At 45.3% G+C, this 16,728-nt stretch overlaps 1 protein-coding gene and 1 long non-coding RNA gene across 2 annotated transcripts in view; one reads left to right on the top strand and one right to left on the bottom strand.

Annotated features, from left to right (window-relative positions):
* Positions 1-1,335: 1,335 nt before the first annotated feature.
* LOC132535822 (uncharacterized) lies at positions 1,336-2,690 on the bottom strand. Its single transcript, XR_009547553.1, has 3 exons — positions 2,637-2,690; positions 1,711-2,465; positions 1,336-1,387 (listed from the first exon to the last, which is right to left on the bottom strand). It is a non-coding gene; the product is annotated as an uncharacterized LOC132535822 (long non-coding RNA).
* The window catches only part of UTP14A (UTP14A small subunit processome component), a 27,930-nt gene continuing 13,544 nt past the window's right edge, over positions 2,343-16,728 (top strand). The window contains exons 1-6 of the mRNA XM_007527646.3: positions 2,343-2,457; positions 3,541-3,625; positions 4,943-5,013; positions 6,538-6,602; positions 9,083-9,225; positions 9,509-9,664. Coding sequence (XP_007527708.1) covers positions 2,432-2,457; positions 3,541-3,625; positions 4,943-5,013; positions 6,538-6,602; positions 9,083-9,225; positions 9,509-9,664 — 546 coding nt within the window. The 5' untranslated portion in view covers positions 2,343-2,431. The remainder of the gene's footprint in view (positions 2,458-3,540; positions 3,626-4,942; positions 5,014-6,537; positions 6,603-9,082; positions 9,226-9,508; positions 9,665-16,728) is intronic.

Here is a 16,728-nt window from a genome sequence, read left to right as displayed (position 1 = left end):
TAAAGGTGGGGAGATATGTGAGAAAGATCTGGTGGCCAGATGGTGGTGCACCTGGCTAAGTGCCCATATTACCAAGTGCAAGGACCCGGGTTCAAGCCCCCACTCCTCACTTGCAGGGTGACACTTCACAAGCAGTAAAGCAGATCTGTAGGTGTCTATCTTTCTCACACAGTGGCACAAAGTGCAAGAACCAGCTTAAGGAACCTGGTTCCAGCCCCCGCTCCCCACCTGCAGGGGAGTCGCTTCACAGGCGGTGAAGCAGGTCTGCAGGTGTCTATCTCTCCCCCTCTCTGTCTTCCCCTCTTCTCTCCATTTCTCTCTGTCCTATCCAACAACGACGGTGTCAGTAACAACAACAATAATAACTACAACAATAAAACAACAAGGGCAACAAAAGGGAATAAATAAATAAATAAATAAATAAATATTTAAAAAAAGAAGAAGAGCAGAAAGGGAAACTAAAAGCATGATCTGAATGAGTTTGGAGTACCACACCAAAGGGTGGAGGGTGAAGGTGGATGTTCAGCTTCACCGGGGAAGCAAGGAAGATGGACGGGACACAATCCTTTGGTGATGGGAATGTTGTTTATTTACACTCATATTTACTTGTAGTTGTATAAATCACTATTTAATTAATATTACTAAAATTAAAAAATAGTAGTAAGTTCAATGAAGCCAGTGGATTAGTCTGTTTTGTTTACCAGTGTGGACAGAGCTGACACATAGATCAAAGCATCTCCTGAACATAGACATTAAAATACCACCCAAAGCTGAGAAAGAGAGTTCGAGAAGTGACCATGAAGGCAGCTTTGGGTCCGTGGAATGATGGAGGCAGAAGTCAGATGGGTGGGTGCCTTAAAAAGAATAAAAGCATAAAAAAGGTTTTGTGTACTACCCTAGTGGAAGATTTATTGATTTTATTTTTTAAATTTCTTTAATGGGGGGATTAATGGTTTACAGTCAACAGTAAAATACAATAGTTTATACATGCATAACATTTCCACATAACAATACAACCTCCACTAGGTCCTCCTCTGCCTTCATGCTTCAGGACCTGAATCCCTGCACCCCCACCCCAGTCTTTCACTTTGCTGCAATACACCAGCTCTGGTTAAAGTTCTGCTTGAGGGTTTTCCTTTCTGGTCTTGTTTTCCAACTTCTGCCTATTTGTTGAGTTTAATCTTTATTGTTTTCTGGTTTACTTATGTATTTATTTATTGGATAGAGATAGAGAAATTGAGAGGGGAGGGAGGGAGAGAGAGGCGTGGGAGGGAGGGGGGTGCAGCACTGCTTGCAAAGCTTTCCCTGAGAGCCGGTGGGAACTGAGGCTTGAACCCCGGGTCCTCTCGCATAGGTAGTAACTGCGATTTACTGGATTGGCAGTCAGCTGAGGTAAAGAACAAACACCTCATCACAGACCCCTGCAAGCGTCAACCCAGCTTTGACCTAGCACGTTATGATTGGGCCCTCCTCAATCACTATGGAACAGGCCATGGCCAGTGCGCGGCTATGTTCCATCGCTGGGGAGCCAGAGATGACCCGAACTGCCCCTTCGGCTACAGACAGACTATGACCCACATAGTCAACGACTGCCACCTCTCCAGATTCAAAAGAGGTCTCCAAACTTTACATCAGGCTCGACCTGACGCTGTTAACTGGCTACGGAAGAAGGGCAAACGCTAGAAGAAGAAGAACTGGATATGCCATTACTCGCCCCGCTTTTTGGGAAGACTTGAAAGAGAGAGGGGCTACAACACCACTAGGCATGGTGGGGGATTGATCCCCGGATCTCCTACAGGCAACTGCTAGGCTCCATCCTCAGATACAACTCCTGCCCTGTGCAGCGCTATTAACTTTTCAAAATTTCTTGACAAGTCGATGGGAGGCGCGGAAGTTGGTGCCACTTCCAAAGCCTTAGGGGAGGCGGAACTCTCCAGAGGCTACTGGCCAGGGGGAGTCTGGGGTGAAAGGGAGGACACTGGCTTTGTTCACAACCAGCCATTCACTGGGCGTTTCAGAAAGCCTCGACCTGGCTATCGGCGGGCTCGTAGGGCGCCACCATCCACACACGGACGCTGGAACCTTTCATCTGGGATCCGAGGGGACAAAAAAGGCTCGCGATCGGCTCCCCAACAACGCGACAGCCCAGCCAGCTGTTCAGTCAACAAGAGACACGTGGAAAGCCCGGCGGAGGAAGGTCCACGCGTCCAGAGCGCATGGGTGGGCTGGGAAAGCCAAGGCCCGCCACCAGGTGGGCGGGGAAAGCCAAGACCCGCCCCCTAGTGGTACTAACGCATCGGGGGCGGGCCACCGGAAGTGACATCACGCATCACGCGTGATTGGCGGAAGCCGAAATTGCTTTTCGACCGGCACGGAAACTGCTTTCCTTTCGGCTTCCGCCCCAGGCCCATGTGAGAGATCGGGTGCAAGGATGAGCGCGACTCGGGCTTCAAAGAGGTGAGGGGCTGGGAGGAGGGCGACAGGACACCGAGAGGTCGAGTCTGCTCTGGGACCCGAGTTCCACTGCTTTTCGCAAGTGGAAGTCACCTTTAGTTAAAGCAGATGACAGTTGCCTCCCCTTCTCAAGACCTCGTTCTTGGTGACTTTACGCGATCATCCCTTGTGAAACTCTTTACCTCTTACTTCACGCTCTTACCTGGCCTTCTCCCCGCCATCCTGATGTGGCTGCCGCCTCTCCAGCAAAGTTTATGTTGCACTTTTCTCGTCACGTGACTCCCCCCCCACACACACACACGCATACACACACACTGGAGGTCCAGCCCTGGCCGCAGGCAGTGCCTTTAATGTAAACACCCCTCCTGGAAAACAGATTAGACTCATCTGCAACTGTTTCCTCAGATGTTTCATGACACTCCCCACCCCACCCCCCAAATCTGGAACTCAACAGAATCTGTTTTAACACCGGTGGCCTTGGATAAACCAATAGATACTGTTAGTTCATAGTAACATCTCACTTGTTTCTGAGTACCAGTGTCACTTGAGCATCTGACTTTTGCTACCTCCCAGGCCCAGGGAAAATGGCTTGTTTAGCTATTTGCTGTCCAATTCAGTGTGTCCCCATTGCTAGGAGAAAGTAGCCAAGCTTGTCACTTGTGAGCAGGCTGCACTTATCAAGGTGTCTTGCATGTGAAGAGTCGTTAGAAATGTTAATGGTGAAACTCCCTTGCCTTGGAGGCCAGCAGTAGTGTCTGCTGTCATTTTAGCTACAGTCTGACTTTTTTTTTTTACAGCCCCTCAAAGGCCTATGGGAATTGCTGTGCCAGTCACCTAGGAGTGTGAGCACTTTTGTTTGCCATTCCCATGGAGGTCCCCAACCACTGTTCACCTCCTGGATGTGGTGCCTGACACTTGCGGTTACTGACGGGTGTTTAAAAAGTGGCTTGCGGTCCTTGGTTTGTGCCCCTTGCAGCACATAGGGCTCTCTGTCCTGACAATCCCAATGATAATGTAAAGGTTGTTTGAATAGAAGAAAAGTGAATGAACATGATATATTATTCCTCTTTTTGTCACCTTTCACAGCCTTCTGGCTTTAAGCCAGCAGGAAGAACTAGAGGATCTGCCAAAAGAAGATGACGATGACCCTTTGAACACCAGTGAAGATGAGGTAGGTGACAGCTGCTAAACCCTAGTGTCCTTTTGCCTCTCTCCTCCACAGACCTGGAAAGGAAAGGGTATAAACGCCATATATATATATATATATATATATATATATATATATATATATATATATATATATATATTTTTTTTTTTAAATGGATGTGTGTGCTGTTGTTCTTGTTTATTTTTAAGGAGAGAGACCAGAGCACTGCTCAGCTCGGGCTTGTGCTGGGGATTAAATTTGGGAACCTCAGAACCCCAGGCCTGAAAGTCTTTTTGCAGAACCACTATGCTATCTTCTCAGCCTGGCAACATTATTTTCATGTGGACCTCACAAGTAAACTATTGACTATTTCATGTATGATATTAAATGAAGTGCTGTGGGGAATGAGATAATTACTAAATCATCAGGCTGCAATATTTTTATGTCTACTAAAGTAAAATCCACAGTAGATGCTATAGGAATTCTAACTCATTGTTCTTCTGACAAAACTACTATAAAAGTTTTTTAAAAATGATGGCAGAGGAGTACCTAGTGGGGGTTGAACTTTTATGTGGGAAACTGGGAAATGGTATGCATGTACAAACTATTGTATTTTACTGTCAACTATAAACCATTAAGTGTGTGTGGCTTGGGACCAGGCTGTGGTGCACCGGGTAGAGGGAATATTTTACCATGTGCAAGGACCTGTGTTTAAGACCCTGGTCCCCACCTGCAGGGGGAAAGTTTCATAAATGTTGAAGCTGTGGTAGAGGTGTCTCTCTTTCTCTCCCTCTCTTCCTCCTCCTTCCCTACTACTCTCTGTGTGTCTCTAACTAATAAATAGATAGATAAGTATGTCTTTTGGGGGGAGATAGTGCAATGGTTATGCAAAAAGACTTTCATGCCTGAGGCTCTGAAGTCCTAGATTCAATCCCCAGCACCACCATAAGCCAGAACTATGCTCTAGTCTCCCTTCTTCGTTCCCTTCCTATATCACTCTCATTAAAGTAAGTAAAATCTTTTTGAAAAGGTGGTTTCACTAATGAACTTTTTGGAAGAGAGAGAGTGTGTGTTAGCTTCAATGTGAGACGACACCATATAGTCTCTGTAGATCCATTCTCGTGGCACTTCTCTCACCCAAAACAAGTTAAGATATATGGTCTGTGTTTCTGTAGCATTTCTTTCCCTTTGAACTGCAATGCCAGCACATCAGGCTGCATCTTAGCCCCCACCCCCAGCTCTCCACTGCTCAAAAGATGAACAGTTCTCACATGGGCCTCAGGTTCCACACTTTTCCTCCTCCCCTCATTGTTCTGACGGTTGTTTCTTTTCTATGTCTAGGGAAACAGTGATGGAGAGAGAAAGCACCAAAAGTTCCTGGAAGCAATTGTTTCCCTGGATGGAAAGAACAGGTAACATTCCTGTTGGCTTGGTTATAACAAGCTAATTCTGTGCATTTGATCTGTAACTTCCATTTACTAAAGACACAATGTCGGGGGAGGGGTGTTTGTTTCCAGAGCACTGCTCAGCTCTGGCTTAAGTGGTGCGGGGGATTGAACCTGGGACCTCAGAATCTCAGGTATGAAAGTTTTTTGCAGAACCATTATGCTGATTTCCCTACCCTGTCGGCATCACTTTTAAGAGTACAGATTTTAGAGATAGACTGTGTTGGAAACGTGCTATCCTCTGTGAATCTCGGAGTCTTTGCCTAGGGTGCACAAAAAGAAAAAGATTGATGATAACTCCTACCTCACAGGATTGCTGACATTTAAATGGTTGACCCCTGTAAAGATTATAAACCTAAACCTGAGATACAACGAACATTGTATAACTCTTATATATTCCATTAGAATCTCTGTACTTGGGAATTTTGCACGATGTCTCCTGAAATGTTAAGTAGGCATTCTTTATCCCTATTAGAAAAACTCATTAAGGGCATGGGGGGATCGTATAATGGTTATCCGGAATGATGCTTTCTTTTTAATACACACACACACACACACACACACACACACACACACACACACACATTTACTTATTTTGGATAGAGAAAGGGAAATTGAGAAGTAAGAAGACAGAGAGAGACCTGCAGCACTGTTTCACCACTCATGAACCTTCCCCGCTGCATGTAAGGGGGCCTTGAATGTTGGCCCTTGTGCACTGTAATACATGCACTCTACCAGATGCGCCACCACCGAGTGCCCTCTAAAATACTTTCATACCTAGGGCTCTGAAGCCCCAAGTTCAATCCCCCATACCATTAAAAAAAATAAAATCTGGGGGTCAGGCGGTAGCGCAGCAGGTTAAGCGCACATGGTGCAAAACCCAGGGACCAGCATGAGGATCCCAGTTCGAGCCCCTGGCTCCCCACCTGCAGAGGAGTCGCTTCACAGGCAGTGAAGCAGGTCTGCAGGTGTCTGTCTTTCCCCCTCTCTGTCTTCCTCTCCTCTCTCCATTTCTCTCTGTCCTATCCAACAACAAACAACAACAATAATAACTGCAACAAGGGCAACAAAGAGGGGGGGGTGGCTTCCAGGAGCAGTGGATTCATGGTGCAGGCACTGAGCCCCAGCAATAACCCTGGAGGCAAAAAATAATAAAATCCAGAGCTGACTGAGCAGTGCTCTGGTAAAATAATAGTTATTCTCATAATTAACTTGCCCCACAGCTTTCCTGTGGTAGATTCAAATTATACTTCCAAGGGTGTCTCAGTCTTAGTCCAGTACCATTTCCATTAAGCCTACTCCATACTGCCTTTTATTTTTTAAGGGGCCAACTATAAGAGATTGTTAAAGTCCAACTTAGGAACAGATTCCCTGCTTGCCTTGTGACAAAAGTTGACTGTGGAAGAGAAATAAACCCAAACCCTGCTGAAAGAGTGAAGTGTTTGTTCTCCAACAAAATGTGTTCATTCCTATTATCTTCTTTTTTTCCAGGCGGAAATTGGCAGAGAGATCTGAGGCGAGCCTCAAGGTGTCAGAGTTCAATGTCAGTTCTGAAGGTAAGTTGAACATGGGAAGCTATGTCTTTAATGTGATAAGCAAATCATGCTGAATACTTACCTGTAAATAAGGGTAGTTGTATGGCCTCCAGATTCTTCTGTTTCTAGACGAAAGCCTAGAAGGCCACAACCATGCATCAAGGTCTCTTGAGCTTGATGTACTACTTCTGGGACAGAAGTACATGAATGAAGGCAGCTGCCTCTCTCTAGCTCAATCTCGCTTGATATTTGTATAGTTCTCTTGTTTCCCTCCAGTGCCAGGGCCTCGTGCATACACTACTCCACCACTCCCAGGCCAACTTGCTCATTCTTTTTCATTTCAGAGAGAGATACCACTGCACAGCTCCATCATTCCTGGGAGCTTGCCCTGGTGGTATGTGTGTTTTTATATGGTGCCAAGGCTTGAACCTGGGACCTCATGTTTGGTAATGCACAAACTTGACTGGGTGAACTATCTTCCATCTATCCCCAGATCTTTTTTCTTATCTTTATTTATTTATTGGATAGAGACAGCCAGAAATTGAGAGGGAAGGGGGAGACAGAAAGGGAGAGAGACAGAGAGACACCTGCACCCCTGCTTCACCACTCGTGAAGCTTTCCCCCTGCAGGTGGGAACTGGGGGCTCAAACCTGGGTCCTTGCACACTGTAACATGTGCGCTCAACCAGGTGTGTCACCACTCGCCCCCCCTTATTTTTTTTAATAATATGGTGCTGGGAAATGAATGTATAGCCTTGCACATGTGCAGAACCACTGCACAGACCTCCCCCAGCCAAAGTTTTCATTCTTTATTTTTTTGAAGAAGACGTCGACGACAGAGGAAAGACACCACAGTACCACTCCACCATCCATGGAGCTTCGCCATTGCCAGGGCTCGAACCTAGAACCCTCGGGCTCAGCAAGGCATGTGCTCTTCCGGTGAGCCACCCACCTCCTGGCCTTGTATGGCTCTTTAATGTTCATGATGTCATTGTTTCCTCACCATGCCTGATTTTTTTTCCCCCCAGTTTTTTTGGGTTTGTTTTTCTCAGCATGCATTGAGTTTGGACAGGAAGATCATCTCTCCAGCTAGAGCTCAAAGGGGTTGTTTTACAATTTCAACCTCTGGGTTGGTCAGTCTATCCAATAGCTACCTAAAATAGCCCCCCTCTTCTCCCCACTAGATCAAATGCAAGCAACCAGGTTTTAGTGGATTGGGGGCAGAGGGAAGGGGTTGCTTTGGAGGATACAGCATTGTGTAGTTGCCCTGATATTTTTCATTATCCCAAGAACCAGTATTCTCTCTCTCTCTTTCTCTCTCATACACACACACACATACATAAACGGGTGGTGGAGTGATAACACCCCTATTGGAAATAAACCAACTAGTAAATGAAGGAGTTGGAGTTTTAACCTGATAATCAAATCGAGACTCGAAAAACATCTTCACCATCTTCACAACTTGGTTGGCTCAGGCAAGACCCAAATTTCCAGTAACCTGCTAATGCCACCACCCCAAAAATATCTCAGTGGTGTGCCAAACTTTTTCATTTGACAAATACTTCTTGAGCTACTTCTCTTTATCAGAGGGTAAAGAGTAAGCCGTGAGCTCATGGAGCTGGCGTTTTGGTGTATGGGCGGGGCATAATAAAGTGACTAAGTGGCTCCTTGAGCTTCCCTACCTGAAAAGTCTCTGAAGCAGCAAAATTAAAGCCAAGAGAATGTCCAAATTGAAAAGTATGCAGAGCCAGCAAGGCATTCCACAGGAATTCCACTCTAGGAAAAACATCCACCCAGCATGTTGGGAGAATGGAAAGGAAGCCAGTGTGACTGGGGACAGTACAGAGTCAGAACTCGCATGAGGCTGGAGAGGCAAATAACGACTAGATCCCATTGGGCTGTATCTTTCAGATTCATGTGATTCCAAGTACAAAGGGAAGCCACTGGGAGGGACATTTGTGGCTTTTTTGTTTTTTGGTCTTTTTTTTTTCTCTCGTTTATTGTTATTTGATAGAACAAAGACAAATGGTGGGGGAGAAATAGGGAGAAAGAAACGCAGACACCTGCAACCCTGCTTCAACACTCATGAAGCTTCCCTCTCACAGGTGGGGAATCAGGGGCTTGAACCAGGGTCCTTGAGCATGGTAACAAGTGTACTCAACTGGGTGTGTCACCGCCCAGCCTGATTAACATTTCTAAAACATCACTTTGGCTACTGCTTGAAGAAAGAACTGCTTTGGGGGCAGGCAAGAGTGGAAGCAGAAGAAAAGCAAATTATTATTATTATTATTATTAACTTCTTCCACCCTCTGAACCTGTTTGGGAATGTAGGAAAGCAGAGGTGTGTTACTGAGGGGAGCAGTTGAAGGAAAGGTTATCCCTGCTTCCCTGTACATTTGTCTGTCTACTAGCAGCTTCTCTGGGGCATCTCTCTGTGTGATCATGAGATTTCTTTGCCTCTCTTGTTTCTCAATCTAACCAGAAAGTTTGGCCTTTCTCCAGGGTCAGGGGAAAAGCTAGTCCTTTCAGACTTGCTTGGGCCTGGTAAAGCATCATCCTCATTGTCCAGTGTGAAAAAGCAACTGAATAGAGTCAAAGCAAAGAAGACTGTGGAGTTACCCCTTCACAAGGAAGAAATTGCCCGGGTGAGTCTCAGAGAAAGTGGCCGTTAAAGGGAAGACATTGACAATGGGGGAAAGAGGGTAAGAGGAGAAGGGAGGCAAGTTGGGATCTTCTCCTCACCTTGGAAAAGCTTCGAGTGAATCTGGGGCAAAGTGCAATCTTGAGAAGCAGACACAAATGGGTCTCTAGCACCCTACTTTCTTTCTGGAGTTGAAAACCATTGCCTCCTAATTTCCTTCTTGTTGTTTTTGAGTCCTGTACTGAACTTTGTGGTTCTTGGCCTTCTGTGTGCTTTGCCTGTTTCAGATCCACCGAGAAGTGGCATTCAATAAGACCTCACAAACCCTCTCCAAATGGGATCCCATTGTGGTGAAGAACCGCCAAGCAGAGCAGCTGGTTTTTCCCTTGAACAAGGAGCCAGCAGCCTTTGCTCCCATTGAACACACACTCAGCGGCTGGAAGGTGAGTGTAACGCACAGAGCCCACCACCTTCAAGGTGAGGTGGGACAGCAGGGAGATTCCTGTCTGTATGGGAGTCCCAGGCAGTAGCCAGTCTGCAGCGTACAGCACTTCGTGATTTCTGTGAAAACATCTGATAGCTGGGAGAGAAGGAATATACATCACATTCAGATCCAGAGTCCAGAAAACCAGCACCATTCACCAACCCTTGACAGGCACAGTTGTGCAGTAGACCCTAGTTTTCTTGTAAAAGATTGCCACAGAATTATCAGTTTTGTTTTTTCAAATATATATATATTTGAAAACACGGCTTTCCAAAATGATCCTGGCAAAATTTTCACTCATTGACAGAGGAAGAAGGGTTGGTGTGAGATTGTCAGCCCCAATTGCCTTGCTGAAATAGTTTTTCTTTCTTATGTTCTTATTTTTTCTCTCTAAATTTATTTGCTAGAAACAGAGAGAAATGCAAAGGGAAGGGGGAGAATAGAGAGGGAAAGAGAGAGACACCTGTAAAGCTGCTTCACTCATAAAACTTTCCCCCTGCAGATGGGGACTGGGGGCTTGAACTCATGTCCTTGCACATGTTAACATGGAGCTCAACTGGGTACACACTTACTGGCCCTAGCTTTTTTTTAACTCTTTATTATTATTATTATTTATTTTTAATGACAGACAGTAAGACACACAGAGAGAGCTACCAGAGCACTGCTCAGCTCTGGCTTCTGGTGGTACTGGGGATTAAACCTGCGACTTTGGAACCTCAGGCATGAAAATCTTTTTCATGACCATTATGCTGTCTCCCCAGCCCAGCTTTTACTTTTTTTTGAAAGATGAATTCATTGGGCTGGAGAGATAACATATTGTTTATACAAAATAATTTCTGTGCCTGAGGTAGCAGGGACTCCAGGTTCAATCCCCAGCATCAGCATAAGCCAGAGCTGAACAGTGCTCTGGTAAAAATACATAAGTAAGTAAGATTAAGATGTATTTATTTGGGAGTCGGGCGGTAGTGCAGCGGGTTAAGCGCAGGTAGCACAAAGCACAAGGACCGGCATAAAGATCCCGGTCTGAGCCCCCAGCTCCCCCCCTGTAGGAGAGTCCCTTCGTAAGCAGTGAAGCAGGTCTGCAGGTATCTATCTTCCTCTCCCCCTCTGTCTTCCCCTCCTCTCCTCTCTCCATTTCTCCCTGTCCTATCCAACAACAGTGACAACATCAATAATAGCAATAAAACAACAAAGGCAACAAAAGGGAATAAATATTTTTAAATGTGTTTATTTTATTTTTCTTGCCTCCAGGGTTATTGCTAGGGCTCAGTGCCTGCACCATGAATCCACTGCTCCTGGAGGCTAATTTTTTCCCTTTTGTTGTTGTTGTGGTTATTATTCTTGTTGTTATTGATGTCGTTGGATAGGACAGAGAAATGGAGAGGGGGAAAAGACACCTGCAGACCTGCTTCACCGCTTGTGAAACACCCCCACCCCGCAGGTGGGCAGTCAGGGGCTTGAACTGGGATCCTTATGCTGGTCCTTTAGCTTTGCACCACATGCACTTAACCCACTGCACTACCACCCGACTCCCCAATATGTATTATTTTATGAGAGTGATACAAACTAGGAGACTACTCTGTTCTGCTATGGCTATGCAGTGCCAGGGATCCAACCAAGGGCCTCCCCCATCCAAGTCTTGCATTCTGACCACTTGCTTCTCCTATCAGAACAGATAGCCAGCCCCTCTTGCCTCTTGGATATGGAGTTTCTGGTGGCATGCTCCAAGATCCAGATCCTAGACAGATGTCTTTATACCTTTTCTCTGCTTCCTAAAAATCCTAGAATAAGAATATCCATGGGTTGAGAAGTGGCAGGTTCAAGGGTCTGGGTGGTGGCGCACCTGGCTGAGCGCACATGCTACAATGTGCACAGACCTGAGTTCGAGCCCCCAGTCCCCACCTGCAGGAGGGAAAGCTTTGCGAGTGGTGAGGCAGTGTTGCAGGTGTCTCTCTGTCTCTCTTCCTCTCTGTCTCCCCTTTCCCTCTTGATTTCTGGCTGTCTCTGTCCAATAAATAAATATAATTTAAAATTTTTAAAAAGAGAAGTAGAGATAACTAAAGTTTTTTTTTTATTGGATAAAGACAGAAATTGAGGGGTGGGGGAAGAGAGACAGAGAGACACCTGCAGCCCTGCTTCACCAGTTGTGAAGCTTTCCCCCTGCAGGTGGGAACCGGGGGCTTAAGATCTTATTTACTTATTTATTTATGAGAAAGATAGGAGGAGAGAGACTGAGGAAGCATCAAACATCATTCTGGTATATGTGATGCCAAGTACTAAACTTGGGACCTCATTCTTGAGAGTCCAATGTTTTATCTGCTGTGCCATCTCCTGGACCACTCTAATTTTATTATTATTATTAGGACACAGAGAAACGGAGAGAGCATGGGGAGATAAAGAGAAGAAGAGAGGGGCCAGGCAGTGGTGCACCTGGTTAAGCATATACATGCCACTGCACAAGGACCTAGGCTCAAACCTCTGGTCCCCACCTGTAGGGAGAAAGCTTCACAAGTGGTGAAAAGCAGGGCTGCGGGTATCTCTCTTTCCCTCTCTATCCCCCTGTTTCCTTTTCAAGTTCTCTCTGTCTCTATCCAATAGTAAATAAATAAAATAAAAAGAGAGAGAGAGAGAAAAAGACATTTAAAGACCTGCTTCACAACTTGTGGAACAGACCCTGTGCAAGTGAGGAGCGGGGGCTCGAACCCAGGTCCTTGTTCGTGGTAATTATATGTGTGCTTAACCAGATGCACTGCCCAGCCCCTCACCTCTATATATCTACCAAGAAATGTATGCTTTTCTTTCTTTCTTTTTTATTGCCACCAGTGTTATTGCTGGGGCTCAGTGCTTGCACGACAAATCCACTGCTCCTGGCAGCCATTTTATTTTATTTTTTTTCCTATTTTATTGGATAGGACAGAGAAATTGAGAGGGGACAGGTAGATAGAGAGGGATAAAGATAGACACCTGTAGACCTGCTTCACGGCTCATGAAGCATCCCCCCTGCAGGTGGAGAATGGGGCTTCAGACCACGTGCACATGGTAATACGTGCATTTAGCCAGGTGCGTGCATCACAGCCCAGCCCCCGGAATGTATGATTTTCTATTGATAATATTTTCAGTGTTGTTTATGTAAGAGTTTTACCAACATGCTTACACTCGTGTTTACCTCTGAATAGATTTAAAAAAAAAAAGAAATGTACTGCTACACCCTGTTCTGTACCTTGCTTTTTTTCCAAATGGCACTAAAATCTTGGAGATAGCAAGAAAATGCCAAATTGGCTATAAAAGATGAGGTGAGACGGGGAAGTGACAAACTTGAATGTGTTAGTAGTGATGTCAGGTAATATCACCCCCCCTTCTCTTCGCTGGCAGTCTACACTAGCATTTCCCAAAAGAGATGTAGTGGGGCTCCTTTGCTAGAGAATGCCAAGGGGGGGGCAGTGTCAGGTGGTGGCACACCTCGTAAAATGTACACATTACATTGCGCAAGGACCTGGGTTCAAGCCCCTGGTCCCCACCTGCAGGGGGAAAACTTCATGAGTGGTGAAGCAAGGCTGCAGGTGTCTCTCTATTTCTTTTCATATCTCTACTCCTCTCCCATCTCAATTTTTCTCTGTCTGTATCCCATGATAAGCAAATAAAAAGATTTTCAAAAATAAAATGTTGAATGCCCCTACTGATGGTTGGTTGTCATCAACATATGCTAGCCTCTGTGGGGGTGATGGAAAGATAGCACAGAAACTATTTGACCTCCTCTTTTTTTTTTTTTTTTTTTTGAGAGAATTTAGAGTGAAGGGGAAGATAGAGAGGGAAGCTTCCCCCTGCAAGTGGGGGAGAGGTCAAGGACTTGAACGTAAGTCTTTGTACATTGATACGTGCTCAACCAGGTATGCTACTGCCTGGCCCCCATTTGACCTACCCTAACCTGGAGCATATAAGCAGATGGTAGCTGAAATCAAATACACTGAATTTTATGCTTTAAAAAAAAATGAAGTGGGGCCAAGCAGTGGCATTAAGCACACATATTACCAAGCACAAGGACGCAAGTCAAGCCCCCACTTCCCACCTGAAGAGAGGATGCTTCACAAGCCGTGAAGCAGGTCTGCGATGTCTTATCTTTCTCTCTTATCTCTGTCTCTCCCCCTTCTCTCAATTTCTCTTTGTTCTTTCGAATAACAATCCAAAAGAAAGAAAGGAAAAAATGGTCACCGAGAGTGGTGGATTTGTAGTGCTGAGCCCCCAGCAACAACCCTGCTGGCAATAAAAAAAGGGTGGGGTCTCATTGTATAATAACATGTTTTGGGGAGAGCTAGTCTCCTGTGCTCTCTCATCTTCCTCTGTTACCCTACCAAAAGTTCTCTTTTTTTACTTATCTTTTTTTTTTCCACTTAATGGCAAGCTATTAATATTTGTTGACTAGGGAAAGAAATTGAGAAGGGGCAGCACTCCACTGCTCTTGAAGCTTTCCCCCCTGCAGGTGAGGACGGGTTTCAACCCAGGTCCCTTGTCCCTGTGCATGGTAACGTGTGTTCAGCCTGGAGTGCCACCTCCCACCCTCCCAAAACTTCTCTTAAAGGAGAGTAATGAGGGGCCCCCATCTACCAAATCTCAAGCCAAGCCCTCTAAGTTCTTCAGTATCTGATATGTCACATTATTGGGGGACTGGGGGAGGACACAGCACTCTCCTCCCTTAGCCCTGACTCTGTATTTGTCTTGTCTCATTACTTGGAATGACCTGTTTATTCTTGTTCTGTGAAGTCCCTGACTTCAGGATATCTCCTGTGTATCCCACACACGACTCTCAGCCCCTCCCCTCCCCCCTTTTTCCCTGCTGCTATTCCAGCCTCTGAGGGGCAACAGCAGTGGAGACTCACAGTTGTCATTTGGTGACTTTTAGGTGATTTTCTCCTCCTTTCAACAGTCTTTTTGTTGGTAAAAACTCAGATGGGAGATGGTGTGTCAACTGGCAAACTGCTGGATTGGCACCAGCCGCTCCTGAGTACGGGCTTTTAGCCCCCAGGAATCTCTCCCTCAGCCCCTCTCTGTCCATGAGCCACACATGTTTGCATTCACCCCTGGTTTGGTGGGTTCCCAAAGTGATCCTGGTCTTATCTTGTTGCGTTCTCAGGTGATCCTCTTTGCTTTTCCTAGTTGATCAGGGACAGCAAAAAAACAGCTGCTGCTACTCCAAAGCCACGCCTCTGGAAGTTCCCCTGCCCCTTCTTCTGAGTATCAGTCCCATTTCAATATGATTACCAGTCCACACCTGGCCTGTTCCTTCCTCAGCTCTACCACCATCTTTATTCTGTCATGCCTTCAACAGTGTAACTCCCTGCCCCACTCTCCTAGACTAGAAGCTTCAGCCACCTGGGTCTTCCTTTGCCCTTTAAATACTGCCTCTCCCCTGCCCACACTGGGCTGATCCTATCAATTCCATCCCCTGTTCCTCTTTTATAGTTTGCATGCTCACCTTTATCCGGGCACTGTAAACAACCACCAGGATTTTCTCTCCAAAGCCTACTGCTTACACTCCTTCAAAAGTTCTCTACTTCATAGGATAAGACATAAAGCACCTAGCGTTGAGTGTTCTTCCCTCGGATTGCTCCTAGGGGATCATATTTAACCCATTAGATCACTGGCCCTTGTTCTCTTTCCTCTGAAAGGCTGTGAGCTCTATGAGGACAGGAATGATCTTAATCAATTGTGTATTCCTAGCACCCAGCACAAGTGCCTGGAATGTAGCTGCAATCAATAACTGTTTGTAAATTGAATTGAATTGGAGGGAGATTACAACATTGTAATATAAATCACTTTGTAGCCCATGATTGATGACTACTGCAAATACTAAAAATGGAACAACATGTACCTTTACTATTCAGTAGAATAGGTTTATGGTTCAATCAATAGCACCAAGGAACGTGTGATGATGTGTGTTTATGCATTTGTCCAGATATTTGTAAATCTAATACCCAACATGATGTATTTGGCTGTTGAAGAAAACCACACATGATGTGTATGCGTGGCCTTTTAACTGGCTCTGTTGCCTTGGGCTGTCTTTGTGCCTTGCCAAAGTCAACAGCGGCGTGGTCAGCCCCAAGATTTTCACCGTCCTCACAATGTCGGTCAAGCAGCAAATGGGGTTTTTGGTTTGACACATGAAGTAACCAGTGCACAGTCCATTCATTTTGTAAAGATAGACGCTGCCTAGCACACAGAGTTAGCTGGATACTAAGAAACTGGGGCCAACGTTCGTAAAGGACTAGAGTTGAATTTAAACAGTCAGGAGGCCGGCTAATTACCTGAAGGTGACATTTTAAAGACAATGTCCTTTTGTGTTCCAGAAATTTATACACACACACACATACACCCTGCTATAAAGTGCATTGGTTGAATGGACTTAAGAATACGGTGTTCTCATTTATTTCTTTTCACCAGTAATCAGTGTTATCAAGAACACACATGACACGCATGGTTTGTAGCAGCTGGCTGTGATCAGAAAAATTGGTATGCCCTCGATCTTTTTTTCTTTGTTTTTCTTTCTTCTTTTCTTTTTTTTTTTTTTTCCTTTTTTTATACCATTACACTGCCCAGCTCTGGCTTATGTAATGGGGGATGGGACCATGGAACCTGGGGCATGAAAGTCTGTTTACATAAACATTATGCTATCTCTCCTGCCCATCTTTTTAATGCTTTATTTTAACTAGAGAGACAGAGACCAGAGCACTGCTTAGCTCTGGCTTATGATGGGGCTGGGGATTGACTATGGGACCTCAGGGCCTCGAGCATGAAAGTCTTTCACAGAACCATTATGCTGGATCCTCAGCCCCTCCCTCTACACCTTTCTGTAGGCTGGTTTCCTGGATATATATTGGTGATTTCTTCAGTGTCCTTAGATATCAAATCCTCATAGTGGTTGTCATTTATTTGAACCATTGGTGAACTTATACAGGAGGAATTTCATTTTTTTTAATATTTAATTTTTTAATTTCTTTATTGGGGAACTAATGTTTTACATTCAACAGT

The sequence above is a fragment of the Erinaceus europaeus genome, chromosome X, assembly GCF_950295315.1.
Source record: "Erinaceus europaeus chromosome X, mEriEur2.1, whole genome shotgun sequence".
In the NCBI taxonomy this organism is placed as follows: domain Eukaryota; kingdom Metazoa; phylum Chordata; class Mammalia; order Eulipotyphla; family Erinaceidae; genus Erinaceus; species Erinaceus europaeus.
The sequence above is the reverse complement of the archived record's forward strand: the minus strand, read 5'-3'. Positions and strand labels throughout refer to the sequence as shown.